Genomic DNA, 12887 nt, shown 5'->3' with positions numbered 1-12887 from the left:
CAAAGGAATTTTAAGATATTTTCAAAGACAAAGTTCCTTTAAACTCTTTTAAAAGATATCCTAGAAGTCCAGAGGACATCATATATCAAAAGCATAAGACCGGAAAGCTTTAGGTGGATGAAGTTGACTTACAAAGTCGCCAACGTGAAAATGTGACACAATATATATACGGAGTAAAGAAAGAAACTTAAAGAGAAATACAGAATTACAAAAAAATCTTCAATGCAACTTCCAAATAAAATCATGCTCAAGCACCAAACAAAAAAAGAACTAAACGAAAGACAACACACAAAATCACCAATACTTCCAACCATTACTATATCATCATTTATAACAAAGTCGTCACTTAATTAAACTCTATAGAACTCCACAAATGTTTCTCAATTTTCAAGCAATGTACAAACAGCATGGTATTCACTATCAATTCTTTTGTATTCGGTATTTATCTAGATAATTGGAGGAACTGACTTAGGTCAATATACGATATCTAGCATAACTCCCGTACCATAATTGACAGCAATAGTCAATAACAAAGGTAGGGGACAAAAGGTTAGGAGGATTAGCGCACTCACCCACTTGTATCTGTTCACTGTCCTCCGACCCAGCGAGTAGCTCGACGCTCTTGCTCATCTTATCCACCGAATACGCGGTTTGTATATCGAAGCTCCAGCTCGCGAGCCTTTAATCTCTTCTTGAAGTGCGCCAGTCTGCCGCATGCCGACAGCATGATTTCTTCGGGGGATCAACGAACCTAAGGAGCATCGGCAACCAGCCGCATATCCCGAGTTTCCACGGGAACCACCCGCGAATCCCTCACTTTCAGATGATCCTGGATCCCGTCAATGCTTCCACGGCTGCTCCATGCTTTTCGCGATTCAAGTTGACGCGATCAACTGCCGTGATAGATGAAACAATCGTGAGAATGAAATAGCATGAATTTTCATTTATACTAACATTCGAAACTTTGGGTACACATACCCTATTTCTACTATAAACATGTCTGGCAAAATTGAAAACGAAATACGTAGCATACACGAGATTTGTGCAGAATTGTGAAAAAATAACGCAAGATGGCGGTACGGTATTGTTCGCATTTGTATCTGTTTCGTAAACTTTGCTATAACATATTTGTATATTTATTTGCTATATATATTTTGTATAATTGTATATCTGTATATTTTTATATTAAGTAATTATCAATTTTAATAAATGCAATTGCTCGATTGTTATTAACTACTAAGAACATTAACTATTATATTAACTAAATATATAATGTTATATGTACGTTTATAAATAAAAAGCACATAGACTAGACAAGACTTAGAAGAAAAAGGACATGAAACAGTAAAATTGTATCCTCCAAATTGTATCTTCCAAAAACACCAAACTCCAAATTATAGTGATGAGGATCATTTTTCAAACAGTAATTAGTCAAATTATCTAAATTCAAACAAGTTAAAACCATTTTACTAGTATAAACTTATTGCTTACTCGATACAAGTTTCTACACTAATTATTATTAAACAGGTTACATGACTTCAATTTTCTTATATTCATGTATTTAGCTTCAAACCAGTTTATTGTTGTATACCTATTACCTTACTTACAATTAGTAAGAAATATGGTTCTATATTTCAAAGAAAATTCTTTCAACTACCAAAAAACAACAAGGAGCTGGATCTAATCTAATGTTATTTAACTTTATATTTGTTGACATTGATCCTCTAGGCCTAATTGATGTTAGATATACGCCATTCTAGATAAACAATTCTATGATTTAAATTCAAACAATTTCAAGTAAAATTACATTGGACAAAAAATTAAAATTAAGTAACCTGACTAATCGGAAGACTTGAATAGTATCTTCGAAATAGTTAGATAGAATAAGACAATTACAGAAGAAAGATAAGATAGTGGTCAAACGCAGTATTACGTGACTAACCTTCAAATGACTCTCAGCCATCAATATCTCTGACCTCTAACGTAAACACACGTACATAAACGCACAGCTTCCTCTGCCGTACCGAAATTTGTTGAATGTGCACGGTCCAATAATTTAGCATCTGTTGCCGTCTGACTTAAAGTAGAGGCCAAGAGTATTGACTGGTTAAGGGCATTACTCCTCCGTTGCTTTACCACACTGATGAATACTATGTAATGTAATGTAAATGTTATATATGATATGTATTTGGTTAAATAGATAAACGTTAGAAATATATAGAAAGTGATCTCGATGTATTAATTGACGCCGCTACGTACGAGAACGTACCACTACAGCAAATACTGCCTATAGTTGTGCGTCTGTGGCAGCGTGTGTGTCAGAATTGGTTGTCGGCTCAGCTGATTGTCTTCTGTTTGTAAACATGGGGTCGAACGAGCTTAAAGATACCATGCATACCGTGCATATACAAGTCTGCAAAAAATTTATGTTATCCTCGTTTATAAACAGAAGATAAGCGGCTGGTGATTGGCAAACAATACTGACTCATAGACTACCACAGACGCACAACTGTAGGCAGAATTCACTGTAGTGGTACCGACAGTCCTTCGCGAATATCTCGGAAGCTAAGCGAGTTCTGCCCTTATATGCATAGAAAAAGTTGTTCCAAATGTTAGATTTTACAATATATTCAAAAATCATAGAAATCGAAGTCTAGTCAGTCCTTCTACAGTTTTACCGAATGTAATTTCTACTATGGCAATAACTTTATGATATAAACCCTCTTTCATCTATATTCTCTAGTATATTTTCTTTCTTCGTACAAAAGTGAATCCATTCTTCCTCCTACGGCAAGAGTGCAATGACGCTGGACAAGAAATAATTTTGATCAATCAGTACATTCAATCTCACTTCATAATGATGCACCGTATGGTAAAATTCAACGAATGTTGATATGTACATCATAGAAGACTGTACATTTACGCGCATCGGATACTATACATGTTATTTGTTGCGCGCTCTTATGTGACGCGACGTTGTACAGCGCGCTTGTGAATCTGACTTATGTAATTCTTATCAGGATACTCTAAAAATATCACACATTTTAGAATTATAATCTATTAGTTAGAACGAAACAAAGAATGGAGACTTAAACAGTCAAAGATTGTTAATTGGAAATATCGTAGTAAAGAGAATGCGGATTTTTATGCATTTATGGAAAATTGCAAAAGTGCATGCAAAGTATTTAATAGTAAAAAGATGTATAATATACTTAAAGCAGAATACTTGTTATAATATTTAGTAGGTATAGCAAAACTTTGCAAGTAAGTTTTAGTCTTTCAATTATTTATATTCGTATAACTAAATAATTATGTATTAGTAAAATTAATAAAGTTATTGATTATTTTAATTCTCATAAATATCCGCAGTCTAATAATAAATGTTAAATAATGGTATATTAATTAATGGTATATTGACATATTTTCATATTGTTTAAAAATTGTTTAAAAATAGTGAAAAATAAAATGATTGAAACTACATAATATTTTTTACAATACATCTTAATATATTAAATCATTATACTTTAAGGTGTATTTTACAGATATGTACGCAGGATAAGATAGTAATGGTGTAAGATTAATATAGCTTTCAACCAGAACATGTACCCAAAACTTTCGTGCGATAGTTTATAAATAATATGTAGATGTACTTGTATAAATATTGCTTTGATAAATGGCTTTGCGGGATTTGATAAATGGTAATAATTTCAGAAGAAAAAATTTCAGGTGGTCATGGTGATTATTCTCAATTGAAGAATCAGTTAGGTTTTATCAAAGTAACGGTCGATAAGCTATAGTGATCTGTGCTTAGAAAAGTACACTGGTGAAGTTTGACACTTTTGTAGCGTAATGTGAGAATTAAATATATTTACTTTTTTGTAGAAATAAAAATAACTAACATATATATATATATAGTTTTCTTAGAAATAGAAATAACTAACGTATACATATAGCTTTCTTAGAAATAGAAATAACCCATAACATTCTTAGTATATGCCATTTAACAATGGATGGTAGAGAGATAGTAAAGTTCCATAATTGACGTGAGAATAGTAGAAGGAGAAAATGATAACATGTATAGGTAGGCCTGCCTTTGATTATACGTGTACTGTGTACAGGGTAAGAACTGGGGAAGATATAGTAATGCGACGTGTGTTGACAGTCCCGCTTGTAATGCTGGGCTGTGATAGTGTTACGGCCTAATAGTATCCTACATTATTGAATAACATGTACCGCAAATGTACCATTATGCACTTTGTAATTACCTGACAAAACAAATCAATAAGTTAAACCAATAAATCGTTCTTCTCGTTAAATTCTAAAAACCAAATAATTTAAAAATCCCAAATATTCCACTGTTGAATTGTTTGTTCAAAAAGTCACGCCTGTTTTGTTCTGTTACAAATTTTACAAAATAAATTTTCCTCAAAGTTAATCCCTCTGTAAAAAATTATATTCTCTACAATTTTAATTCAAAATAATTTTCGCATAAAAATTCAAACAGTGTGATTTTACATTTTTATAAATGTTACAAATTTTAACACAGATTTACTTTTACAATAAAATTTAAATATTCCCTACAATGCAAATATCCCTGTGTAATACAAGATTTATTTTATTATTCATCAAAAAAAAAAAAAAAAAGAAAATATACAACGCATCTATGGCAAACGTAGTCGCTGTTGCACACAAAACACTTCTTGCAGTCTTTGCACTGATTAAATATCCATAAATTTCTGTTTAATTTACGTGCCGATGGCCAGCTCCACAGGAAACAGAAGCTGTCCAGAATGATTCACGATCGCGTGAATATTGCGCAAATTACTTCCGCCCTTAAGACTCGAACTTTCAACGATTTTCTGACAAACTAATAAACACCATATTATACATGAATTTGTAAGTGAAATCTCTTTCTCTCCTTAGCACTGAATTGTTCGATAATATCAAAAAATATAATAAAAATTAATCTCTTTTTGTTTAACTTTGGATTATTACTAAGGCTAAATGTACAATATTTTGCTTCTGAGATAACACTAGTGCTAATATTCTAGTTTACTCATTATTTAAGTGTTTTGCTTGAACATTATCCACGCGTGTCTGTGAAACCCTATATGTACTAGCAAAAAAATAGGTTAAGTTTAACACGTTTACTGGTAAGACATTTTATATCACATAGTCAGTGATTACGTATAGTACAGTTAAGCATCATACTCACACCACAAATAAAAACACCAGTACCATTTTTGTAGAAGACATAACTATTGGTAGCACGTTTCCTATGTGGGAGAAATTGAAACGAAAAAATTCCATAATGTTAAGTCGTAGGCAGACTTGAATTAATTCCATAAATACTATAATGATCTTCACTTCAGAATCTAGAATATACTATATGCGCAATAAATAATTTTTATTCATAACATGTATAATAATTTACGATTACGATTAACCTTAACAGTCCATTTATTAATAAGGTTATGTTCAAATGAAATCCTAAAGTGATACTTCTCAATGCTTCGAACATTTTAAATATGTAGATTAAAGCATTTCGGGAATAAGGCTATAAGGACTTTTGGGTTCAAGGTTATTAACTTTTAATGACGAATAATAGTTTGATAAAGTGACTGTTATATTGAAGACAGAACTGTTAAGAGTAAGTACTTCTAATACTAGTACCTATAATAGAGAAGAAAAAGCTTGATAACCACAACAAATTATATACAGTAATTATTTCGTCACTGCTATAAATGGACAATACACATATTCACATTTAAATTCTCCTCTCGTGCGTTGCAAATATATGGAACAAAAGAAAAAGTGATAAAAATAAGTACTTCATCTATTTATCCTCTGCACACTCGAAGATGTGAATTAGCATTACACAAACGCGTGATTACACTCGTACTATAAATAGCATACAATATAATATGATTTCGCTTTAGCATTATTTTTTAAACAATTTAGTAATAGTTATGAAATATTTGTATATATATGAATTTAAAGTATAGAAAACAAGCTTTCTAATAAAATAACTTTCATTTTGTTATTTTTGGTATATTAGATTTTTTATGGTATCTGGTTTCTTTTAAGGTATAGGAAATTGATGTTTAAAAAGATTATCTCAGAACATTCTTATGTTAATCAAGGGTTAAATAAACATTGTACGAAGATATTTATTATTATTTTAAGAAAACAGTTTACAGGGGATTTTTGAAAAAGTATGTATGACCAAATGGGACATCAAGATTTTGCGCATGAATCACGATGCGATTTCTCAAATTCGCTTGATAAAAGCTTGTGCTATAAGTGGAAGATAAACACGTTGCATCGCCATTCCACTCGCCAAGTTAAACAGAACGAAAATATTCGTAGAGAAATTTGGAGAGAGAAGAATAAAGTATGTAATAGTATAGAATAAGGTAATAAAAAAATTATGATAGCTATTAAAAGCACAGCTTTACTTGTACATTATAATCTTATATTATGATTTTATAATTTTCAAAATTTGTAACGAACAATTTTTCTTAATAACAATAATCGTTTCAAATTCTAAATTTAGGATAGCAAAGTATCTTCTCAAAAAATTTCATAATAAAAGCAATTATTCCAAGTTCCATATCTTGGATAGTAAAGTTCCATATTCCAATTTCCAATTTTTGTGTGGCAAAGATACTCTTCTAAAAAACATACAGTAAAGAAAATATTTCAATATCCAAGAAAAGTATTCATATACTATATAACAAAAAAAAATCGTGAAAAGTTTTATAAAATATATTGCGATGAATACAAACGATTTTCATAAGAAATTAATAAATTCAGTTAACCAGTCCGTGACTTTATCTTCGCCAGAGCGATAATAAACTTTAGAACGCCATAAACTTTATACGTAAACAAGAATGGTTGAATTGCAGAAACTGTGAAATAAATTCTAGATTTCAGCGTAGAGTACGAAGGAAAACGGAAGTTGCCGAGGAAATACGAACTGATAAACAAATAACGGCTACGCGGCGCTACGGAAATCTGAGAACGTACATATGTGCCAGTCTCGCTTGAATTCCTGAATGCATGTATGCGTTTGTCCTTTATTTACTATTACTTTTAATTGGTTCACCAAGTTAATAAAAGTCGTTTTAGTTGACTTCCTTTTGATCAATTAAGGACTTCGTGGGAGGGCACTTTAAATGGCCTTCGAATCATAACTGACGTGTCATTATTGATACTGATACTGCTATGCTTCATTTATTTTAAAATCCTCACCTGATTGAATATCTATAAAAAAGATAGAATCAAATGATGAGTATTAAAATTGAATTTGGAGGAACTTGATCATTCAATTTCGAATTTGAATCTCTACATTTGAATTTTTATCTGAATTTATGAATTTTGATTGATATTTAAAATTTGAATGCTTAAATTGGAATTTTTTAATTTGAATTAATATTTGAGTGTTTAAATTTGAATTGAGTGAATTAGAGTCGTTAAATCTAAATTTATATTTGAATTTAAAATTTAAGTTTATACTTTAATCTGAATATAAAATTTAAATTTACCTTTAAAGGACTTTTTTTTTATTTTTAACGTGGAGGAAATCCGCATGGACACCAGGCCGCTTCTGGGGAAAGTGACGTGATAGTGCCGCACTCCAACCGACTAAAACCTCCATGATGACCGTCCCGACTGCGATCGAGAGGCCCGGGAACCGGTGCGAGCGACACACCGGGCCGCCTTTAAAGGACTATTGTAAAACTAACAAAGAAAATTAACTACTTCGCCACCGATTCTGAATAAACCTAACATTTGTTGAATACGTAACGTAGATGACATACTTTTACCCTGCCTTCATACTGCACATAACCTCACTTTCCTTATCCCCTGACTTAAAACTCACTTGGTAAATACCCTCTAATCTAAACTATTCAAGAAACACCTAGAGCTTGCAACAAAATGATCAAAGAATCTTCCTTGTCACAGTTTCTCGTCACATAAGTAAGATAAACGACCAACCAAGAATATCATACTTCCTTAATTAACAAAATAATCCCTTCAAACTCCATGACCTGGTACACAATTGATTTTTCCCAGAGCAAATACTTCCAACGTACAAAGATATTGCTCAGAGAGCAGAAAACAACGGTTTAATTAATTCCAACGTCTGATCGAGCTTGAGGAAGTAAAAGGGGCCACTTGAACGACCGTGATCCTGTGTTCTGTCGAGATGGAAGAGGACGACGTTGCAGAATTTCACGAAACAGAGCAAAGAAATATGTAAGTACAAATACCACTTGGTAAATAACTGGGAGGCTCGGGTCAGACGCTTATAAAATGCTCGTCATCGACGATCTACTCGAATTCATTTTCAACTCGGTTAATTTTTCTACGTTGCCAGCCTGAGAACGGCTAAAGGATATGTACTTCAATTAACTCTGTTAACGATTGTTAAAGCCTTTACGGAAATCTTTTCTGCAAATAATCAACTAACCGATTCTTCCAGATTTTCTTCTTTATTTTCGCTGTCTTCCTTTTTCGTAATTTGTCCATTATTGTGACGAAATTTTATACTGATCTATGCAGTGAAAAGCAGCTTTTGATTTCTTGATTCTTCCATGGTTGATTTTTATTCTTAGAAGAAATAGTGACTAAGATTTATAATCTTTGCTTTTTAATTTTTATACTTTTCTCTTTTGTTGTTGATATTGTTGTTGTTGTGTAAAGTGATTTTTAATTCCTAAAGGCGATGTTCTTTATAATATATGAATTTTTATCCTTTTCAATATTTTCTTTTAAACAGTTTTCTAAGAATTTTCCATTACTTTGTTAAACTATTCAGGACTTTTTAATTCTCCTTCCTTTCAATTTATTACAATTCTGTTACCTCTATGCAATTTAATTCTAATTGAACTAATTTCACAAAATACAATATCTAGCTTTTACGAATAAAACTGTTTCATCGCATTATCTTAACAGAAATTATTAAATCTACAATCTCGATATAAATCTACAAGATAAGAAATCGACGTTCATCCAAAAATAATGTATCGTTTCTGTTTATACGTATAAGGAATAATCTAAAGAACCGGAAGGTTGATCGAATGTTGACTAAAACGGTGATTAACGGAACATAACAAAATTCATCAGTAAATGTACGGTTGACAAAAATATCATTCGACGCCGAGGCAACACCACATCCAAGGATGATGGTGAAATTTAATCAACATATTCTGGAGAAAAATTTCCGCACTGACGCGATGCAAAGATAAGATGAATCGCGTGGTTATTGAATTACGAACTACTAAGTTTAACGGAAATTGATCGCTTTCAATTAAAATAACGCCAAAGAAACAAAACTTTTCACACTGACTTAATTATTACTATTAACCTTTTCGCTTTAACTTTAATATATGACTTTACTTGCACAATTGACATATCTAACATAATTAGTGAAATTTTAAACTTATCACTGTAAAATTGCAAGATAGAAATCTATAACTTACAATTTGTTACTTACAAAATTCTAAAATAGGAACTTATAATCTATAACCTGTAATTTGTAAAACTGCAAAACTACAAGATTGTAACAATATGAATTCATAAAACACAAGTCCATAAGCTACAATAACCTATAAATAACTTACCGATTCACTAATATTATTACTTGATACATTATTGTGCAAAAGGACTCTGATACAGCTACAAAATTTTTCTAAATAAAACATTTATCTATAGAAATATATTTAAGAACCCTATTTAAAAATTCCAATATATTAATTCATATAGAAACGATCAGATATCTGAAGTGAATGCGGAGAAAGAATACTGAGAAAGAAGTACATTGTAGAACATTGTAGGTTATGAAGGGATATAAAATGTCCCCCTTATATTAGCGAGTATATTAAAACCTACAGATCGATATATGGTCGTGCCGCTTGAAGAAATGAAGGAATGCTGCATTGTTGCTTACGCTTATCTCACGATTAGGCTACTCGCAAACAACACCTTATCCACTCCTTCTGTCAGTAAATGAATCAAGACAGCCATTAATGTGTGTAGTATGTAGAAAATGCAAAGAAAATGATCTTCATTCATTATAGCAGAATATACTTGTTTTATAAATAAGTATGTGCCTTTGTATCGTTTAGAAGGGTTAAAATGGTTTTGAGTTAGGCTCACGTGGAGTAGGAAATATGTTGAAACGTTGGGCTCCACGTGGATCATCTGTGAGCCATAATATTTATTGGTAGCAAACTTATTATAGAGAATCCAGTGTATTTTTATTCAATGTAAACCGGAGGCCACCGCAAAGCCGAAAGGCAAGCGGAAATAAAGATATATAATATACTATAAAGAATCTAAAAAAATATATAATATATCGAATATGAATAAGAAAAAAACTACTAATAATCTACTACTTTGGATGCTTGGTTTAGAATATCTCAATTTTATGACAACCTTTATTCAAATAAAAATGTATTCGTCAATAATAATTCATTGTTAATGAATAAAGAATTATAGAAATAATAACAATAAAAAGATGATATTTTTTTACTATGAATTTCATAAAATCGAAATTCGAAAATTTCAAAGTAATACAAGATATCAGAATATTAAAATTTTTGCAATAAATATATTGTTTAAAAAAAATTCATTTTTGAAGTATCTTGTCATGCAACATTGAATTCAAACATTTTTCTCCACTTGTATCAGATCACATTTGTATCAAAAAAACGCACAACGTCCTTTCCAAACTTAAAATTCTATTTGTTGCTTCAAATAGATCAGACACGCGATAACATAGTTCGCATTCCTTTGCGCGACAGTGGTTTCTTTAGATTTAAAAAAGAAGACAAGATATTTGAAAGTTTCGTGCAAACTTATCTCGCCATTTACCGTATTAAATTCCCTGTCCGACGCAATGTTTCGGAATCTTTCCAACGCTATGCTTTAATATTCTCGACAGTCTGTTCAACTTGCTGGGCTTTGCAGAATCTATTAAGGAGAGCAAATTAAAATTTTAATCAAAGCGCTTCCCACCATCAGAAGGCTGTATGGTTAAAAAAGGAAAACGTTCCTTCGATTCGAAGAAACATTTCGATGTAGTTTCTCAACGTTTTCAATTGACCAAATTATGGTACCATTTTTTATCGTATATTTATAACCAATTCATAAGGAATAAATTAGAAATTTACTTCAATTATAAATTACATAAATGATTCGAATTTTATTTTGATGTTATATAGAACAAAATAGAAAAAGAGAAGTGAATTAAGAAAAACTGAAATCTTTGTTCATAACTCGATAATTTGTTAATAATGCGACAAAGAACGAATTGCTTGCACAAATTAAATAATCTTATGCTGCATGATTCTTAATACGCTACCTATCGCGTGGTTATACATATTCCGTAATGCATCCGGTTCCGCAATCTTTTTCCTTATTGACTTAGCTTCCGTAAAGATACATGCCGTTCTTCGTTTTGTCAAATAAACACAGCATTAATAAGATTCTCTGGACAATACTAGGTACCTTAAGTTTTAACCGAATTTCCTCTCGAGTTTCCCGATCGATCGTCAAACTTTTCTGCTAAAATTCACACGAAATCTCGTTACGTCCTCGTCCAATTTTCGATATCGCGATTCTACTACTTTTTTTCTTACTTTCTACTTTGCGTAGCGTTATTACACTGCGGATGTTTATGCACCTATAGAAAACTTAAATATACAGTCATATACAAAATGTAGACAATATTTAAAAACGTACAAAATGTAATATTTGAAGAATGAAATTCTTACTTAGGTTCCTAAGTTCCTTTTTTTCCTAATTAATCTTTTCGGGGCTAATGGTACACTATGTCCCAAGATAGCTTTTAGAACGACTGCTGAAAATTTGAATTTTTTAGCATTCCATTATAGGTGGAACTTCATATCTCATTTAAAAGATTACATTTTATTTATGTGTCTCGATTTAAGTGCATTATAGTTCGTACATTATCAGATTCATTGCTAGAAAAAAAATTCGTCTCAAAAGGGTGAAGTTCCATTTTGTCAGTCGTGTTCATAAAAACATAAATTTCCATAAACATCCGCAGTTATCATATCCATCAATCCGTTTTGATAACAATATTTTTTCTGTATCCATCTACATGCTCTTGCACTTTGTCTCTAATCTTACTTCGCATTTCTTAACCTCTTTCTCACCATTCACCTTTCTTTCATCAAACCTAACCACCAGAGCATTCTTAAAAGTGAAAAATTATTTCGTTTCGCGTATGCAGGTGTGTCTTACTGTCTATGTAGGCATGTGTATGTGTGTGTATTTCTGTCACAAGAACATCACCACCTATCGTTGCGTAGGCGTAGCATGCGATTTAAACGTTAAACACATTACCTTATGATCGCCTTGAGGGGCACCACAATGCGATGGATGTTGCACTTATCGAATGATACAACACGAAAAATGAACTATACGACCGCGTGAAATTTTGCTGAACCGACGAGAAGACGCAAGAAACATACCACCCTTCGTAAACCCGACGCTTTCGTGTCCGAGAGGCCACTGACAAAACTCGCGATTCCCCATTTTGCTCGAATACTCCTACCCCTACTCTTTGCAGTGTCATTGGAAGGGAGAACGGTGTAATAAGGATAGAAGATAAGGAGAAGTAGTAGGAGTAATAGAGAGGGAAAGAGGCTTTATCGACCCAACCGAACAACCACCAGTGCAAAAGATGGAGATACACTGGTAGCGATGGGTCTGACGAAAATATTTATCGTCCTATAGCATGGTACAAGTAGTTATCTACTTAGTTTTCAAGTAGTTATTTACTTAGAGTAGGTATGATACAGATATCGGTTCTATTTTCACTTTCTTAGGAGTTCAACTTTTATTTGTGTATT

At 32.0% G+C, this 12887-nt stretch overlaps 1 protein-coding gene across 2 annotated transcripts in view; it reads right to left on the bottom strand.

The window, feature by feature from the left end:
* The window catches only part of Mctp (multiple C2 domain and transmembrane region protein), a 36132-nt gene extending 23568 nt beyond the window's left edge, over positions 1–12564 (bottom strand). For both annotated transcript variants that reach the window (XM_069124892.1, XM_069124899.1), the window contains exons 1-2: positions 12379–12564; positions 573–893 (exon numbers count right to left, since the gene is read on the bottom strand). In XM_069124892.1, the coding sequence (XP_068980993.1) occupies positions 573–630 (58 nt within the window). In that variant the 5' untranslated portion in view covers positions 631–893; positions 12379–12564. The remainder of the gene's footprint in view (positions 1–572; positions 894–12378) is intronic.
* Positions 12565–12887: the final 323 nt, after the last annotated feature.

The sequence above is a fragment of the Bombus flavifrons genome, chromosome 1 (assembly GCF_040668555.2).
Source record: "Bombus flavifrons isolate JBK064 chromosome 1, iyBomFlav1_principal, whole genome shotgun sequence".
Classification (NCBI taxonomy): domain Eukaryota; kingdom Metazoa; phylum Arthropoda; class Insecta; order Hymenoptera; family Apidae; genus Bombus; species Bombus flavifrons.
The sequence above is the reverse complement of the archived record's forward strand: the minus strand, read 5'-3'. Positions and strand labels throughout refer to the sequence as shown.